This window comes from Heteronotia binoei, chromosome 17 (genome assembly GCF_032191835.1).
Source record: "Heteronotia binoei isolate CCM8104 ecotype False Entrance Well chromosome 17, APGP_CSIRO_Hbin_v1, whole genome shotgun sequence".
Classification (NCBI taxonomy): Eukaryota; Metazoa; Chordata; class Lepidosauria; order Squamata; family Gekkonidae; genus Heteronotia; species Heteronotia binoei.
This window is the reverse complement of record NC_083239.1, coordinates 7,044,686-7,064,308: the sequence shown is the minus strand read 5'-3', so window position 1 is coordinate 7,064,308 and position 19,623 is coordinate 7,044,686. Positions and strand designations below refer to the sequence as shown.

General features: G+C 47.8%; 1 protein-coding gene across 1 annotated transcript in view; it reads right to left on the bottom strand.

Annotated features, from left to right (window-relative positions):
- Nucleotides 1-19,396, bottom strand: part of AHDC1 (AT-hook DNA binding motif containing 1) — a 76,388-nt gene extending 56,992 nt beyond the window's left edge. Inside the window, 2 exon segments of the mRNA XM_060257489.1 lie at nucleotides 19,228-19,360; nucleotides 19,363-19,396. Of these exon segments, the coding sequence (XP_060113472.1) occupies nucleotides 19,228-19,360; nucleotides 19,363-19,396 (167 nt within the window).
- Between the last annotated feature and the right edge of the window lie 227 nt (nucleotides 19,397-19,623).

Sequence of the window (19,623 nt, the reverse complement as noted above, 5' to 3'; positions counted from 1 at the left end):
GACAAATAAAACCTTTATTTTAGTAGCCCCGTTTTAAAAATGTGCGCTTTTTATTCTTTTAATGTTTCTTGCTTAACTAATGACAATTTTATGCAGTAATCTTGTTTTTATAAGCATGATCCTCCTGCATGTTTATGGGTAGTATGGATTATGAATTTAAAATCAATGACATAAAAGTTAACAGAATTTGACCACAAGTTGCGCAAATCATCCCAACATCTGGAGGGGGCAGGGAGTCCATGGATTTTTGCAGCCCCCTTTCAACTTTTCCCAAGTCTCTGTTTCCTTTGCCTCTGTAACAAATATTTCAATGCCTGATTAAACGAATCTGTACCATCCCTCCGTAGAATGCTTATTAAGAGCATCATAGACCTTTTTGTATCCATTTTTTTTTAAAGTTGCCAAACTTGCGGGGAGGGTGAATAGTAAATCTGTGATGTTATGGGCACTGATTAGCTCTGTGCATACCTAGTTTCTGCTGCAAACTGGTAAAAATGTAGTAATGCAAGCTTAGCCAAGGAGGAAATCTGCTTCTTTAAAAAGACTGCAAGGAGAGTGTGCTACCACAGTGCTCAAGTGATGTTTTATTTGTATACCCCTTGTGTTTTAACCACCCTGTGAGTGTCCTTATAAAATTCAACCCTCTTTAAACTTAATGAGCAAAATGAGAAAAATTTCAGCTTTCCAGTGTTAACAAGGTCAGTTTCCAGTGCTAAGACTCTCAACTAATGGGTCAAGATTCCACCAGGCTGAAAGTTGCACATGGGATTCCAGGAAGTTCATTAAATTTGTGCAGAAACATCGACTGCGGGGTGACATGATAGAGGTTTACAAGATTATGCATGGGATGGAGAAGGTAGAGAAAGAAGTTCTTTTCTCCCTTTCTCACAATACAAGAACTCGTGGGCATTTGATGAAATTGCTGAGCAGACAGGTTAACACGGATAAAAGGAGGTACTTCTTCACCCAAAGGGTAATTAACATGTGGAATTCACTGCCACAGGAGGTGGTGGCGGCTACAGGCATAGCCAGCTTCAAGAGGGGGTTAGATAAAAATATGGAGCAGAGGTCCATCAGTGGCTATTAGCCACATTGGCCTGATCCAACATGGCTTCTCTTATGTTCTTATGTGACACAGAGTGTTGGACTGGATGGGCCGTTGGCCTGATCCAACAGGGCTTCTCTTATGTTCTTATGTGACACAGAGTGTTGGATTGGATGGGCCGTTGGCCTGATCCAACATGGCTTCTCTTATGTTCTTATGTGACACAGAGTGTTGGACTGGATGGGCCGCTGGCCTGACCCAACATGGCTTCTGTTATGTTCTTATGTGACAGAGTGTTGGACGGGATGGGCTATTGACCTGACCCAACATGGCTTCTCTTATGTTCTTATGTGACACAGAGTGTTGGACTGGATGGGCCATTGGCCTGATCCAACATGGCTTCTCTTATGTTCTTCTATGACACAGAGTGTTGGACTGGATGGGCCGTTGGCCTGATCCAACATGGCTTCTCTTATGTTCTTCTGTGACACAGAGTGTTGGACTGGATGGGCCGTTGGCCTGATCCAACATGGCTTCTCTTATGCTCTTATGTTTTGACTGCTCTTTTGTGTTAAAGACAGGATTTTAAAAGCAGGACAAAATGCCCACCATTCCAGTGTGCTGAGTGGACTCTCTACAGGAGTGAGCGCAGAGCAGTATGCTATAGGGTCTGAAGGGCCTTGGAATGTGATGGGGTGAAGGGCGGAGCTAATGGAATGCCTTCTGAAGAACCTCTGGGGGGACTGTTCTGGTCAAAGTTTGACATAGGAACATCAAGGCTGCAAATAACTTGTAAGAACTACCGGGGACTGTAAGCTTCCAATGTCTCAGTGTCTTCTGACTCAGAAATGTATCAAGGTTATATCAGTAAAACGTCAGTAAAGTCCAGTGGTGCCTTAAAGCTTAACAATAATTATTTTAATATGAATGAAGTTTGAGTCCAGTGACACCTTTAAGACCAAAAAAGCTTTATTCAAGGTAGACGCTTTTATGGGCACACACACTTCTGCTACTGGACTCACTTTGTTCTTCTGCCTCAGGCCAACATGGCTACTCACCAGAATCTATTTCAGTGAGAGAGTCACCGTTCAATTCTTCTGCCTCTGAGACGGGCTGATAGGACTGCCTTTGGATTGGCCAAATGGCAGCCCTTCCTGTATGTTATTTATTAATTCAATTTATATCCTTCCTCCTTCTCTAAGCAGCATACACAGAATTTTCCATTCATTCACCAACCAGTCCTAGGCCAGGTGGCTGTATCACATGCAACATCATTCTCCCCTGCTTCGTTTTATCCTCACAGCTACCAGTTTGGTGTAGTGGTTAAGTGTGCGGACTCTTATCTGGGAGAACCGGGTTTGATTCCCCACTCCTCCACTTGCACCTGCTGGAATGGCCTTGGGTCAGCCGTAGCTCTGGCAGAGGTTGTCCTTGAAAGGGCAGCTGCTGTGAGAGCCCTCTCCAGCCCCACCCACCTCACAGGGTGTCTGTTGTGGGGGAGGAAGGGAAAGGAGATTGTGAGCCGCTCTGAGACTCTTCGGAGTGGAGGGCGGGATATAAATCCAATATCTTCATCTACCTCACAGGGTGTCTGTTGTGGGGGAGGAAGGGAAAGGAGATTGTGAGCCGCTCTGAGACTCTTCGGAGTGGAGGGCGGGATATAAATCCAATATCTTCATCTACCTCACAGGGTGTCTGTTGTGGGGGAGGAAGGTAAAGGAGATTGTGAGCTGCTCTGAGACTCTTCAGAGTGGAGGGCGGGATATAAATCCAATATCTTCATCTACCTCACAGGGTGTCTGTTGTGGGGGGAGGAAGGTAAAGGAGATTGTGAGCCCCTCTGAGACTCTTCGGAGTGGAGGGCGGGATATAAATCCAATATCTTCATCTACCTCACAGGGTGTCTGTTGTGGGGGAGGAAGGGAAAGGAGATTGTGAGCCGCTCTGAGACTCTTCGGAGTGGAGGGCGGGATATAAATCCAATATCTCTTTTCTACCACCCTATGATGTAGATGAGGTTGAGGGTTAGCAACTGGCCCAGAGTTATCCGGAGAGCTTCCACAACAGAGGGAGGATTCAGACTTGGGTCTCCAGGTCCCTTGTCCAACATTCTAGCTGCTACACAGTGCTAGCTTTTGGGATAAAGCCATATCCTTTTGTCCATGCCTGGTCACTGCCGGCTTCCAGCTCAAGGCCAAGCCTTCAGCTCCAGTTCCAGGAATTAATCTCAGTGATCTGGGGCTGAAGAAGAGGCTACGATTCAGGGAAAGCCATGCACATCTTCAGTTCCTGACACATCCCTTATTCGTGGCATAGCATTGAGCCACGTGTGAGAAGTGTGGGTGGACGAAAGAGTCCAATGTGCTTGGTGAACTAGGGATTTAAATTTATTTATCTGGGCTTCCTTGAGAAACTCTTTAGGAAACCTCCTTCTCCCCTACCCCTCTTAAATGCATAATTATTCGGAATACCGTTTAATTTATCCTGACCTTCTCTAAAAGCCCCGTGGTGCAGAGTGGTAAAGCTGCAGTACTGCAGTCAGAGCCCTCTGCTCACAATGTGAGTTCGATCCCAGCGAAGGCTGGTGCAGGTAGCCGGCTCCAGGTTGACTCAGCCTTCCATCATGCCGAGGGCGGTAAAATGAGTACCCAGCTTACAGGGGGGAAAGTGTAGATGACTGGGGAAGGCAATGGCAAACCACCCCGTAAAAAGTCTGCCATGAAAACGTTGTGAAAGAAACGTCGCCTCAGAGTTGAAAACGACTGGTGCATGCACAGGGGACTACCTTTACCATTTCCCCCCCCTCTAAAAGCAGCTTGGAAGGGAATGCATAGATCTCCCCTCCTCCATTTTTATTCTCACAACAGCTCTGCAAGGTTGCTTAGACTGAAACGGAATATGATTAGCCAAATTTATTTATTTAGAAAATGGATATGTCAGCTCTCTAGAGACTCATAACTAAAATAATACAATGAAGCCAAATAAGCCTTTGGAAACTAGCCAGGTCATAAAAATGGGCATTCTAGAAAGAAATTAACAAAACAGTCTTCAGGCTAGGAACAGACAATCAAATGGCTAAAAGATTGGGAGTTCCTCAGTTAAAATTCTGGACTAAGACAGAGATTTTGGTCTAGTATGTGTCAGACCCCGAGGCAAGGAAAAGACAAGTAGAGTTCAAGATCTTTATTCCAGCATCATGGGCATATACAGGCGTTGTCGGAACTGGCTCTCCTGCCAGTTCCTGGTTCTTATAAACCCTTGCCCTGACTGTTATAATTCAAGCCAAGTGTGCCAAGCTAAAGCAGGGGTTTTGTGCGGATTCCCTATTATTCTCTCATCACCCCAGGTGCTGTTATCAGTCTTTTGGTTGCTTCTCCTCCAGTTCCCCTGGCCTTGGTTGCATAGTAACTAGCCAGTTCCCAGACATACCACCCTCCCTCCAGATAAGCAGCAGGATGCTTCAAAACCAGCATAGCAAAGCACAAGCGTTAGCACTGTATAAATTGGATACATACGGCAAGAGGAACAAAATGGAGAGATTCTTAGTATGCGCAGAGATTTAACACAGGCACAAGTGATCCTCTACAAGGGAGAGCATTCCAAAGGTGAGATCTCACCACTGGTTGCCACCTGTCTCACCTCTGCAGTTGGAGACACGGTTAAAAGGGACTGGAAGGAGGAGCCAAACTGTTGGCCTGGGATGGTACAGAAGGAAGTGGTCACCTAAGATCATCCTGTAAATTTCAAGCAAGAGCACATATTTGGACCCCATTTCCCTGATTCTCCTCTGACCACTACACAACACTGCCTCTCATCAGGAACCTCTTTCAGTCCTTGCCATGACTCGGCAGCCCCACCAAGCCACCCCCTGCAAACCCCTTCAATAAGCCCTGCTTTCCAAGAAGAGGCTTCCCTGTTTATTCCTCACCCCGGTACCTGATCTAACCAGACTGCCATTCCCTTTGTTTGGGCAACAGGATTTCTGCCTTGCCCAGCCTCTGAAACTTCCTCTTTCTGAGATGCCACAACATGACCCCCAAGGCTGGGGCAAGGCTGGAAAGTCCATTGCTGCTGCAGTCCACTACTGCCTCCTCGGAAAGGCGCTGCTCAAGGCAAACCCCTTATTGAAAACCCAAGTCCTGTGAGCCCACCTGGGCATTTCTCTCTCTCGACTTGACTTCGCGAACAAAGATTTAAGAAAGGTGCAGTAGTCCACGTCTGCTGCAGGCTCGCTGGTGGCTGACAAGACCAATGCGGGACAGGCAGGTCCGGCCACAGTGGCTGCAGGGAAAAGTCTGATTTAGGGTTGGTGCTGTAGCAGTGCGATTCTTCCTCGATCTCCTTTTGTCCTCGAGACCAGCTATGCGTGCGTTCTCAAAGGAAGAGACAGCCTGGTGGATGGTGTGCCTCCATGCTTTGCGATCTGAGGCTAGGTCAGACCACTGGTGATGGTTGATGCGACGGGTGCCAAGGGATTTCTTCAAGGAGTCCTTGTGCCTCTTCTTTGGTGCCCCTCTATTTCGATGGCCGGTGGAAAGTTCGCCATACAGGGCAATCTTGGGAAGGCGGTGGTTTTCCATCCTGGAAATATGCCCTGCCCAGCGCAGCTGCGTCTTCAACAGCAGTGCCTCGATGCTTGTAACCTCCGCCCGCTTGAGGACTTCAGTGTTGGTCACAAAGTCGCTCCAGTGGATGTTGAGGATGGTGCGAAGGCAGCGCTGATGAAAGCGCTCAAGGAGTCGCAGGTGATGACGGTATAAAACCCACGATTTGGAGCCGTAGATTTATGCCACCTGGGCATAAATACCCATAAAAAGCAGGCTTCCAGAAAACAAATGAAAGGGAATGCAACTTCCCATTCCGACTGCCACTAGCACAGACGGCTGCTATTTTTTGGTTTTATTTTTGAAAGGACTGGACAAAGTAATGGAGGATGGGATTAGCAGTGGCCATTAACTATACTCACTAAGACTGGAAACTTGTATTATATTTCTGATTACCAGGCAAGGTGGTGATTTGCATCAAAACTGGCCGGGGTTCTTCCCAAGGCCATTAGACTTACCCATGCTGTAGACAGAACACTGGGCTGGAAGAAAAGGCAGAGCACTAGCTGGGGAATTGTGGCTCAGTGGACTTTGCAGCCATCTCTGGCTTCAGGATCTCACGCTGCAGGTGCGGGGAAAGACCTTTGTCAGCCCGAGACCCAGGAAAGCTGCTGCCAGTTGAAGCAAGCAAGACTGTGCCAGACATGACAACGATCCAGTTGAGTATAACGCCGCTTCAAAGTGTTCTTGAGCTAATTTCAAGAATAGTAGAAGTGGATTTATGATCCACGTGCATGAAGCTGCCTGGTGCAAAGGTAGGTAACCCCGGGCAACTGCAATGAATGGTTGTGCACCAAATCATTTTGCTTGTCACATGGGACCAGTTCTCAGTCAAAGTAACTGAGGTGAGCCGCTAATCCTCTGGCAGCACTCTTGAAACTAGCAGCATGGGAGAAGTGACGGGAACATCTTCATGCCCATCATCTCCTCATGGACCCATGAAATCACCGGCCAGGTCGGAGGTGGGCTCCCAAGGTGCTGGCAACACCATTGGGGCACAGTTTGCTCCCAATGGCCTGGGTTCAGCCAGCTGCTGTGCACAACCTCTTCCAATTTCTCTCATTACTACAAGATCCCAACCCATGATCTCCAGCAGAATCTTTTTGGGTGAGGAAAGGGGACTTCATAAGAACATAAGAGAAGCCATGTTGGAGCAGGCCAACGGCCCATCCAGTCCAACACTGTGTCACACAGTGGCAAAAAAATTTATATACACACACACACTGTGGCTAATAGCCACTGATGGACCTCTGCTCCATATTTTTATCTAAACCCCTCTTGAAGGTGGCTATGCTTGTGGCCGCCACCACCTCCTGTGGCAGTGAATTCCACATGTTAATCACCCTTTGGGTAAAGAAGTACTTCCTTTTATCCGTTTTAACCCGTCTGCTCAGCAATTTCATCGAATGCCCACGAGTTCTTGTATTGTGAGAAAGGGAGAAAAGTACTTCTTTCTCTACTTTCTCCATCCCATGCATTATTTTGTAAACCTCTATCGTGTCACCCCGCAGTCGACGTTTCTCCAAGCTAAAGAGTCCCAAGCGTTTCAACCTTTCTTCTTCTTCCTTTGCCACCAAAAGAAAAGCGAGCTGGACCCAATCCAGTGTGTCTGGCCAGGCGCAAGCCTCTCTCGCTCCTCTGGTTTGATGCCAGGCCAATGTTTTCACAGGCAGAGTTTGCACTTTTTTTTAGCACTGGGGTCAAAAGGTTTGCCTTCCCCTGAGCTTATTAGGTGAAGAAACAGAGCCTGGGATGAGGCTGTGCCACGCATGCAACTCTTAATTTGTTTGTGATCACCTGGAGCAGGAAACAAGCTTGCCCCCACTTCAGAACGTATCCTACCCCGCATGTCACAAGGACACATGAAGCCGCTTTATAATAATGAGCCACACTATCGGTCTATCAAAATCAGTGTTGCCTAGTGCGATGGGCAGCTGCTCTCCAGGCAACCTTTAGCCATTACCTGAACCTTCTCTCTGGAGATGCAGGGGACTAAACCAGGAACCTTCATCAGACAAAGCAGATGCTCCGCCACTGGCCCCTTCTCCATAAAAATGCATGCGCATGGTGCCGTATCCTAGGCAACACAGTGAAACTCCAGGCGTCTTGTTTGGGCCTCAAAGGCTCCCATGGAGAGAGAGGCATGGTTGTGAATATGGTTGTGGCATTGGCAAAGGGGCTGGGGTCTCACTCTTCTCCTGGGCTGCTTCCCCAATTAAAAACTGGCTCCCCCTGCAGCCCTACCCCCTAGGCTGCTTTCAGCCTCAGCAGGAGAAGTAAAGATAGAAAATAACATCACTTTTGCAGGCACATAGGTATATCTGATGGGCAGCTTTTTTGGTAGAAAAAAAGGGCCTAACAGGAACTAATTTGCATGTCAGGCCACACCCCCTGGTGTCACCATTGTTTCGTGCAGGGCTTCTTTGGTAGAAAAGGCCTAACAGGAACTAATTTGCATGTCAGGCCACACCCCCTGGTGTCACCATTGTTTCGTGCAGAGCTTTTTTTGTAGAAAAAGCCCAGGAGGAACTATTTGGATATTAGGCCACACCCCCTGGCACCAAATCCAGTCAGAACTGCACTCCTGTGTGTTCTTGCTAAAAAAAAAAAAGCCCTGATCATAGATGATCCTAGAGGTCCCTTCCAACTCTATGATTTTAAGTTGTAACAGATTTACGGTTACCCCAGCAAGAAGCTTCCCAGCAAGTGAGAGGCAGAGGTAGTTTGCCATTGCCTTGTTCTGCAGACTCTTCAACGGAGGTCTCCCATCCAAATGCTGACCCTGTTTAACTTCCAAGATCTGATGATATTGGGCTATATCATGCTGCCTTCCCTCCCTTTTGGAGGTATATGGCATTAAACCTATTTATTCTTACAAGCCAGGCCAAATGGAATTCTCTGTTCTGGTTATCCTTCATATCTAGAGAAACATTTTCCAGAGCTTAACTTCAGATGCGGTTCGTTTCTAATGTGACCTTTCCTGATAACTACAGCTGCTTTGGATCAGTCGCTTTTCCCACACTGTCAGGAATGAATTGATACCTTTGGGCAAATCAAGTGGCAATATTTTCCCTGGCCTGTTCCATGTCAGGCTGCACGTGCGAATTCTTTCTGCTAGCAAAGAACTCCTTGCCTGTAGAATTTTTTTAAAAGATACCAGGGAGTTTAGTCGAATTCTTTTTTCCTCACAGAGATCCCATGGATCTCCTCTCCAAGACGTTCCTGCGGCTGGCGTTGCAGTTGCTGCTGAAGCTGCAATCTGGCTTAAGACATGAATTGGGAAGGCCATCTGGAGGGTAGGAAATTGGGAAGGAAATGGCCAAAGATCTTAAATCACATTTGACCAGTGAACTGCCACTTAGATCTATGAACTTATTTATTTAGGTACTTATATCTCACTTTTCCTCCTGGAAGGGGACTCAAAGTGACTTGTAGCATCATCCTCCCCTTCTCCATTTTTATCTTAACAACAACAAATCTGTGAGGCTTAGACTGAAAATAAAGAGACTATATCAGCCAGTATCATAATGCCCCTGTATAAATCGATGGTGCGGTCTCATTTGGAGTACTGTGTGCAGTTCTGGTCGCCGCACCTCAAAAAGGATATTATAGCATTGGAGAAAGTTCAGAAAAGGGCAACTGGAATGATTAAAGGGCTGGAACACCTTCCCTATGAAGAAAGGTTGAAACGCTTGGGGCTCTTTAGCTTGCAGAAACGTCGACTGCGGGGTGACATGATAGAGGTTTACAAGATAATGCATGGGATGGAGAAAGTAGAGAAAGAAGTACTTTTCTCCCTTTCTCACAATACAAGAACTCGTGGGCATTCGATGAAATTGCTGAGCAGACAGGTTAAAACGGATAAAAGGAAGTACTTCTTCACCCAAAGGGTGATTAACATGTGGAATTCACTGCCACAGGAGGTGGCGGCGGCCAGAAGCATGGCCACCTTCAAGAGGGGGTTAGATAAAAATATGGAGCAGAGGTCCATCAGTGGCTATTAGCCACAGTGTGTGTGTGTATTTGGCCGCTGTGTGACACAGAATGTTGGACTGGATGGGCCATTGGCCTAATCTAACATGGCTTCTCTTATGTTCTTATACCAAGGTTGTTCAGTGAGCGTCCATGACAGAGTGAAGACCTGAGCTCAAGTCTCCTTGGGCATACTTGGACACCACAATATCTCTCAGTGGCATGGACAGTTTTTAAGCAATCAAAATACACAGGTAGCTAGCTAATACTAATTCTGCTAACCCTAAGGAATGCCTGAAGTACATCACAGAAGGTAGAAAAAGAGATTGAGAATAAAATGGCCAATATTGTAATTCCCGTGCATAGATTGATGGTGCGGCCTCATTTGGAATACTGTGTACAGTTCTGATCCCTGTATCTCCAAAAGGACATTGCACAGCTGGAGAAAGTACAGAAGAAGGCAACCAAGAGGATTAGGTGGTTGGAGCACCTTTCCTGTGAGGAATGGTTGAAGTTAGGGTTTGTAGAATGTTTCGGGCTCAAGTGCCGTGTTCTACTGGAGAAAGTTTTCCTTCCAGACGTTTCGTTCTCAGCTGCGGAGAACATCCTCAGTGGCGTTGCAGCCGGAGCAGGCGCTCTGACCTTCTTGGCTGCTGTGCATTGAGTGGACAGCAGCCAAAAATGCACAGCAATCTGGCTTAAGACATGAATTGGGAAGGCCATCTGGAGGGTAGGAAATTGGGAAGTAAATGGCCAAAGATCTTAAATCACATTTGACCAGTCAATGCACAGCAGCCAAGAAGGTCAGAGCGCCTGCTCCGGCTGCAACGCCACTGAGGATGTTCTCCGCAGCTGAGAACGAAACGTCTGGAAGGAAAACTTTCTCCAGTAGAACACGGCACTTGAGCCCGAAAGATTCTACAAACCCTAATGATGTTACCAGCCGTGAAAACCTGAAATCTTTGATAATGGTTGAAGTGTTTGAGACTTTTCAGTTTAAAAAATAGACATAACAGAGGTTTATAAGATTATGCATGGGCTGGACAGAACTGACAAAGAGAAAGTTTTCTCCCTCTCCCCAGTACTAGAACTCCAGGGATCCAATGAAGCTAATGGGCAGTATGTTCAGGACAGACAGTTGTGTTAGTCTACTTTACACAGAGAGCGATTAAAATGTGGAATTCGCTGCTGGAGGATGTAGCAATAGTCATGGGAATAAACAGCTTTACGAAGAGATTAGACAGATTAAGGGAGGGACGGTGGCTCAGTGGTGGAGCATCTGCTTGGGAAGCAGAAGGTCCCAGGTTCAATCCCTGGCATCTCCAAAAAAGGTCCAGGCAAATAGGTGTGGAAAAATCTCAGCTTTAGACCCTGGAGAGCCGCTGCCAGTCTGAGAAGACAATACTGACTTTGATGGACCAAAGGTCTGATTCAGTAGAAGGCAGCTTCATATGTTCATGGAAGATAAGTCTATCAATGGCTACGAACCATGGTGATGGAAGGGAACCTCCGCATCCAGGGGCATGAATTGGGAAGAATCCCAGAGCCAGGAGGCAACATCAGGGGGAGGCCTCAGTTTCTATGCCTTGCTTTTGCTGTCCAGAGGAACTGGTTGGCCACTGTGTGAGACAAGATGCTGCACTAGATGGACCACTGGTCTGATCCAGCAGGGCTCTTCTGATGTTCTTATGAAGGCCTCAACCTCTCTGCCCTGTTGTTGGCCCTCCAGAGGAACTGGTTGGCCACTGTGTGAGACAAGATGCTACACTAGATGGACCACTGGTCTGATCCAGCAGGGCTCTTCTGATGTTCTTATGAAGGCCTCAACCTCTCTGCCCTGTTGTTGGCCCTCCAGATGAACTGGTTGGCCACTGTGTGAGACAAGATGCTGCACTAGATGGACCACTGGTCTGATCCAGCAGGGCTCTTCTGATGTTCTTATGAAGGCCTCAACCTCTCTGCCCTGTTGTTGGCCCTCCAGAGGAACTGGTTGGCCACTGTGTGAGACAAGATGCTACACTAGATGGACCACTGGTCTGATCCAGCAGGGCTCTTCTGATGTTCTTATGAAGGCCTCAACCTCTCTGCCCTGTCGTTGGCCCTCCAGATGAACTGGTTGGCCACTGTTTGAGACAAGATGCTGCACTAGATGGACCACTGGTCTGATCCAGCAGGGCTCTTCTGATGTTCTTATGAAGGCCTCAACCTCTCTGCCCTGTTGTTGGCCCTCCAGAGGAACTGGTTGGCCACTGTTTGAGACAAGATGCTGCACCAGATGGACCACTGGTCTGATCCAGCAGGGCTCTTCTGATGTTCTTATGAAGGCCTCAACCTCTCTGCCCTGTTGTTGGCCCTCCAGAGGAACTGGTTGGCCACTGTGTGAGACAAGATGCTGCACTAGATGGACCACTGGTCTGATCCAGCAGGGTTCTTCTGATGTTCTTGTCCCCGTGCTGAGATCCAAGCAACTGCTTCACCCAAGTGGTTGGGAACAGATTTGGAAATGAGAAGGAAGTTCAGACTGAGATTTGCATCCTTAGCCACGACATGCGAGAGTTATGGTTTGAGGTCTGGTTTGCAAATACTGGGGGGAAAGCAGAGGCAGAAAGCACCTTATGGCTTCAAACAAAAGGTGAAGGGTGACATTTTGGAGTAATCTCCTATGTTCAAAAATACCTGATAACAGAATATCAGCACAAAAAAAAACAGCAGATAGTAGACTTTTCTCCATCATGAGTTTTCTATTTGCTAGGTTTTTTTTTAACCCCCCCCCCCCAAAGGAACATTCAGAGCCGGAATCCATCTCCCACTGTTTGAAGATGTATCGTCTGCTGTACTGCCTCATTCCCCTGCATGAGCATACCAGGTTGCAAATTCCTGGTTATGAGGGTTGCTTCCACACTGACCTTTTTCTCTGCCTCTGCTTCCAAACTGGAGCATCTACATGGCACTGTCCTCCAGTTATTCACTTGGCAAGTTCTCCCCATCCTTGATACCCTGTCTCTCAAACTTGGTTGACCGTTATTTTTTTCCAGAACAAATGCAGTCTCAGTGCATTAGCATGATAAGCCGGCATTGGCGCCACTTCCTTCTGTCACTCCTGCTGGCTGCCATTTTTTTTCTGCTCTGCCACCAGAGAGCAACAAATCGGTAACTGCTATAGTGCAATAATGCTAAAGCACTCGTCACTTTTTCAAGGCCCCCCAAAAGCCTTCTGGTTTGCAGGGAACTCTCAAGTGGATGCTTTGTTGCCAGTGCAAATGCCTCTGCATTTTTTGTAGAAAAATTGGAGAATCTGGATCATGCAGAAACAGCCAAGGAGAAGCCGATGATCCAGAGGTGAAACACTGAACTGTGGATCTGCAGCTGAGCCCTCCCCTTCATAAAAGAACTGTCCTACTTAAAGCCTGCTGGTAGTTGTGTTAGTCTAAACTCTGCCTCCAAACCAGGTAACACCATTTGCTAACCAATCCCAAATGACACAAAACTGTTACCAATTTCGCACTAGAGGTTGTCCCGGGAGGAAAGCCCTTTTGCCCCTGGTACATATGAAGCTGCCTTATACTGAATCAGACCTTGGGTCCATCAAAGTCAGTATTGTCTGCTCAGACTGGCAGCGGCTCTCCACGGTCTCAAGCTGAGGATTTTCACACCTATTTGCCTGGACCCTTTTTTGGAGATGCCAGGGATTGAACCTGGGACCTTCTGCTTCCCAAGCAGATGCTCTACCACTGAGCCACCGTCCCTCCCCATACTGGTACTCTCTTCCTTTTCACACGAGCTAATGTAGAGCTAGGAGTTGGAGCGCCACTCTCCCACGGCAAGCAGAAACTGCTTGTAAGAGGATCTTGGTTGCAGCGGGAAAGCGGTGCTCCAACGCGCAGCTCCGTGGCAGTTTGTGCAAAAGCCGAGAGAAGCGCCGGGAGCAAAAGGGCTCTCCATCCGGAAGAAGCCTAGTGCAAAATCGGTCTGTGTGTGATCACTAGAGAAACTCCTAAGTCTGCACGCACTACTGCGTGTCATTCTGGTGGTCTTCCCAAGAGGTATTCCAAGGCTTCTGATTTTGGGATTTCCCTACATAACATAAGTCTAGGACTAGAACAGCAGAAAAAGGGGCATGCTAAACGTTTCCCTTTGGTATAACGCTGCTATATTCTCCCTCCCTTTAGGACAGATGTTTAACTACAGGAGCCTTCCAAAACTTGGGCTCCCCACTTGCAACCGGAAAGAGACACAATCCCACTTTGAGTTCCCACCACCTTATCCTACTGGCTTCAGACCCCTCCCAGTCTCTCTAGAGACACCTGCCCTCTCAGCATCTCCCTCCCCCCTTCTGATCTTTCTCATGTCACTTCAAATATGTTCAGTCACCTCCTCCTTGCAGCTGGGGCACTGAAAGCTTTCCATTGCTGGCCCTTGCTGGCACGGCACGACCTCCTTCCTTCCCTCCCATTCAGCTCTGGGAGAGCTGCGCTCCTAGAGAGCCACAGCAGGAAGTGACCTCATCTCTTTGGCAGGCCCTGGTGTGTCACACCTACAAGAGCCATCTGCTCTGTTCAGGATCTCCCCCCCCTCCCACCGTCTCCTGCCTCCTCCTTGCTTTGGGTGGGACCTGCAAGCTTTCTGCCCTAGACATCGGCTCGGTCTCTTCGAGCTCCCTTTTGTTTCTCTTTCTGGCATAACTCCCTCCTGCCCCCCCCGAACTTCCTGATGCTGTGCGGCAAGGATAAAGAAGGAAAGGATCCAGTGTCTGCCACAGACCTGGCTTTCCTCTTGCTTTCCCTCCATTGCCATCACCACCACCCCCCCACACACACACTCATTCCTATGAGAACATTCCACCCCTCCCTCTCTCCCCTCCCCTCTGCTGCCGTTTCCTGGCAACTCTGGGCCAGATGTGGAGTCAAAAGCGTCAGGAAAGGAGCACAGCGCAGTCAGGACCGGCAGATTCCCGAGGGGTAGCAAGGAGGCTGCTGGTGGAAAACAACCCTCTTAGGAACTTTCTCAAATGGGGGCTAAAGATGAGAAGGAGGAAGTACTGGCTTATTCAGGAACACCACAGCAGAGTTATTTGTACCCCATGAATGCACTATGCAAGGGGGGGGGGGACCCATATTTAATCCTGAGTGTGCTTTGGGCCTTCTCGGCTGGCACCCTCCTCTGCTTTTTATATTTGCCTTGCCCTCTTCCCCACTGCCTGTCAAGTAACCAGCAGTCTATAATTGGAATAACTGGGATTAGTATCCGCCATCTGACTTTTTAATGTTGTTTAATCACTTTTACCTTGTTGATTTTTAAACTATTATTGTACATCACCCAGAGCCTTGTGACAGCAGGGACCGGGCGATTCATACATCAAATTAAATAAAACCAAATAAATAAATTGCTTCGTCAGAACAAACAGCGTTTGAACTATTAAGGCTCAAAATAAAGTTGCAGAGCTAGACTTGAAAAGAGGAGACGCTGCAGAATATACCTTTCTAATACAAGCAGCGCACCACGGAACAGATCGGGATGCATGTTCCAAATCCTTTTCTAACGGAGGTTTTCTAAAGCATTTGGATATGTGGAATGATAACACTGTGGAAATATCATGGGATAAGAGGACAGGCTCTCTTATGGATTAAAAACCGGTTAAACGACAGGAATCGAAATGTAGGAATAAACGGACAGTTCTCACAATGGAGGGAAGTAAGCAGTGGGGTCCCCAACAACGATTGGTATTGTTTAATTTATTCATAAATGATCTGGAACTAGGGGTGAAGTGGCCCAGTTTGGGGATGACACAAAATTATTCAGGATGGTGAAAACCAAGGCTGGCTGTGAAGAGCTCCAAAAGAACCTCCACAAACTGGGCGAGTGGGTGACAGTGTTGTAAATGAGTTCGGTGTTGGTAAGTGTATGGTGATACACACTGGGACAAGGAATCCCAACTATGAGTATAAGCTAATGGGGTCTGAACTTGCTGAGACTAAGAGGAGAAAAGGTTTGGGGGCTGTAGTGGCTGGCTCAATGACAATGTCAACCCAGCATGCTTCAGCAGTGAAACTCTATTATTAGGAAAGTGATTGATAATAAAATGGATGATATTGTAATGCCCCTGTATAGATCTATAGTGTAGCCTCATTTGGAATACTGTGCACACTTCTGGTTCCTGTATCTCCAAAAGGACATTGCAGAGCTGGAGAAAGTACAAGAGAGGGCAACCAAGAGGATTAGAGGGTTGGAGCACCTTCCCTATGAGGAAAGGCTGATGGACTTTTCCGTTTAGAAAAGACACTAAGAGAGGACATGATAGATATTTATAACATTATGCACGAAGTGGAAACTCTTGAGAATTTCTTCTCCCTTTCCCAAAATACTAGCACTCAAGGACATCCAATGAAGGCGACGGGCAGTAGGTTCAGGGCGGACAAAAGGAAATACTACTTTACACAGAGAGTGAGGAAAATATGGAATTTGTTGCCAGATGGTAGCGATGGCCACAGGAATAAACAACTTTAAAAGGGGATTAGATGGATTCATGGAGGATAAGTCTATCAGAGGCTACCAGCTATGATGACTGAGGGGAATCTCCACATTCAGAGGTTCGAAGCCTCTGAATCACAAATCCAGGAGGCAACATCAGGGGAAGGCCTCCACTTCTATGCTTGTTGTTGACCCTCCAAGGGAACTGGTTGGCCACTGTGTGAGACAAGATGCTGGACTAAATGGACCACTGCTCTGATCCAGCAGGCCTCTTCTGATGTTCTTGTGAGGGGAAGGCCTCAGCCTCTCTGCCCTGTTGTTGGCCCTCCAGGGAAACTGGTTGGCCACTGTGTGAGACAAGATGCTGGACTAAATGGACCACTGCTCTGATCCAGCAGGCCTCTTTCTGATGTTCTTGTGAGGGGAAGGCCTCAGTCTCTCTGCCCTGTTGTTGGCCCTCCAGGGAAACTGGTTGGCCACTGTGTGAGACAAGATGCTGGACTAAATGGACCACTGCTCTGATCCAGCAGGCCTCTTTCTGATGTTCTTGTGAGGGGAAGGCCTCAGCCTCTCCGCCCTGTTGTTGGCCCTCCAGGGAAACTGGCTGGCCACTGTGTGAGACAAGATGCTGGACTAAATGGACCACTGCTCTGATCCAGCAGGGATCTTCTTATATAGACTGCAACATGCATCCAATGCATATAAGGTATTTATGTAAGTGCACATCCACACAAACACAAGTAGATTATCATGGGTGTGTACGTGACAGTGGAAATACAAGGAATGAAACCCACAATACTACAGAACAAGATTGGGATGTCCCCAAGGCGCATGGCACAATGCTTGGTGAAAATGCTATGACTTAAACCAAGCTGCAATAAGCTGTGCATGGCACTGAACCCCAGAACTCTTCCACGATTCAGAGTTCTGGGGTTCAGTGCCATGCACAGCTCTCTCACCACAATGAGCAGAAGGAGAATTAATCATGCAGGTGATGCTAATGTGCCTAATTTCTACATGTCATAAAATCTTGCTTTTCCTAGTACAGGATTTGGATTTCAACAGAGAGAGAATGCAATCCTGGCTAAAAGACATTACGTCAATGAATTGTCCCCCGTCCAAATGGCATTTTGGCCACAAATTCCCTGGGTAGTCTTAGACAGGCTGTACTTTCACAGTCTAAGAACGTTTGAATCCAGTGGCACCTTTAAGATCAACTTTTGGTCTTGAAGCCACCACTGGTCTCCGTCTTCATTCTGCTGCATCAGAACTACACAGCTACACATTTTTCTCAGCCTAAGTTGACACCACTCCCATCTCCTATATGGGAACAACCCTACCAGCCCATCTTACGAGGCCATTGGATGAATAACATTAAGAAGAAGAAGGGCACTGACTGCTGAAAGCACTACATAAATGTTCTGTATTCTTATCACCCAGGATCACCCAAAGAACCTATTTATCCAAATGCTTATAATGTGAAATGCTGCTACAGAATTAGAAACAAATCGGGGACCCATTCTCTGCTCATTGGCCTCTTCCCCACATCGTCTCTCGGCTTCCCCTCACTTACTCCTGCTGCCTTCTCTTGCTGCCCCTCCCCTCCCCCATTTCCTCTTCACATGCCTTTCTGGTTCTCCTCTCCCTTCTCACATCTTCAATGTCCTTTTCCTTCTTTCTTCTCTCCCCAGTTCAGCCTCCTCATACATACTGGTTAGGCCCATGGAATACCAGGCGCCATTCTGGATTCCTACAGTATCCCCAAGTGCCACCTGCTGGATATTGGGTCCCCCCCCACACTTCACTTTTAAAGAAGATTTTGGATTTTCTGACAAATTCGGGGGACGGTGGCTCAGTGGTAGAGCATCTGCTTGGGAAACAGAAGGTCCCAGGTTCAATCCCCGGCATCTCCAAAAAAGGGCCCAGGCAAATAGGTGTGAAAAACCTCAGCTTGAGACCCTGGAGAGCCGCTGCCAGTCTGAGAAGACAATACTGACTTTGATGGACCGAGGGTCTGATTCAGTATAAGGCAGCTTCATATGTAGGAGGGATGGTGGCTCAGTGGTAGAGCATCTGCTTGGGAAGCAGAAGGTCCCAGGTTCAATCCCTGGCATCTCCAAAAAAGGGTCCAGGCAAATAGGTGTGAAAAACCTCAGCTTGAGACCCTGGAGAGCAGGGGAGGGACGGTGGCTCAGTGGTAGAGCATCTGCTTGGTAAGCGGAAGGTCCCAGGTTCAATCCCCAGCATCTCCAAAAAAGGGTCCAGGCAAATAGGTGTGAAAAACCTCAGCTTGAGACCCTGGAGAGCCGCTGCCAGTCTGAGAAGACAATACTGACTTTGATGGACCAAGTGTCTGATTCAGTATAAGGCAGCTTCATATGTTCCCTCAGGTTGGAAGAAACATTTCCCCTGGTCCTGGGTGGCCCTATGGTGTGGATTTTTTTTTATCCACACACTAGTATCATTATGGTATTCTTGCTCTATAAGGAGCAATCTACTATATAAAATACTGGCACACAGGAACATTCTGCCAGTCCAGAGGAAACAGCATCATGGAGCGAGGTAGGGGTGCTAACAGAACATTCCGGGTATCATCCTGGAAGCTCGTCTAGCTACTGCTGGGGAACAATATCAACATCCCGGTTTTCATTCAACAATCTTAAAGGGTCCAGAGGCGGCCTTTGGTTCAGAGGGAATCTGTTGGGGCTTATGGCCCCCCTACCAGTGCGTATAACACCGCCAGGAAAGGAAGAGAGCATATGACTCTGCAGGTCTTCCACTTTCAAGCTCCCTCACCTGTCTCATCTCAAAGGTCAGCAGCCTCAGTGCACAAGTGAAGAAGCCGCTTCCAAACACACACAGCTTTCAAGGGAGCCCTCATGCGTTGTACCGCCACAAAAAGCCACTGTCGCTTCTGTATAGTCTGACTGGTGGGATCTGGTTTCTGTGCGGTGTGGCCATTATGACATCACTGCAGTGCTCCGGGCTGAATGAAGTCCTGATTCAAGGATCCTCAGTGATTTAATCCCACGGAGCAGGAATTTTTAGGGAAGCCCATTCATGCGACAGCTCAAATAATAACCACTGCTATTTGGGACCCTCCCCTGTTCTTCCCTCATGGGCCCTCCTTGGGCTTACCTGGGCCGTGCGTGCTTGCAGTGCAGGGTCACTTTGAAATTCCTCTCGCTCAGGTCCACTTCGTTGTTGGGCTGCCGCAGCCCTGAGCCCTGGGTGCGCGGGATCCATTCAGCCGGTGGGTTGCCCCCATTTTCCAGTCCAACAGGCTGGCAGGTGATGGAGCTCCCATCTGTTCAATGGAAGCACACAAACCCAAAAATGTGAAGCATAGACAGACCAGGCAGATAGAAGGTACGCAAGAGAGAGATGATCTTGAGAGAGCCAGTGTGTTGTAATGGTTGGACTGCTGGACTAGGATCCGGGAGACCCGGGTTCAAATCCTCACTACCATGCCTTGGAAGCTTACTGGGTGACCTCGGGCCAGCCTAACATACCTCACAAGGTTGTTGTGAGGAT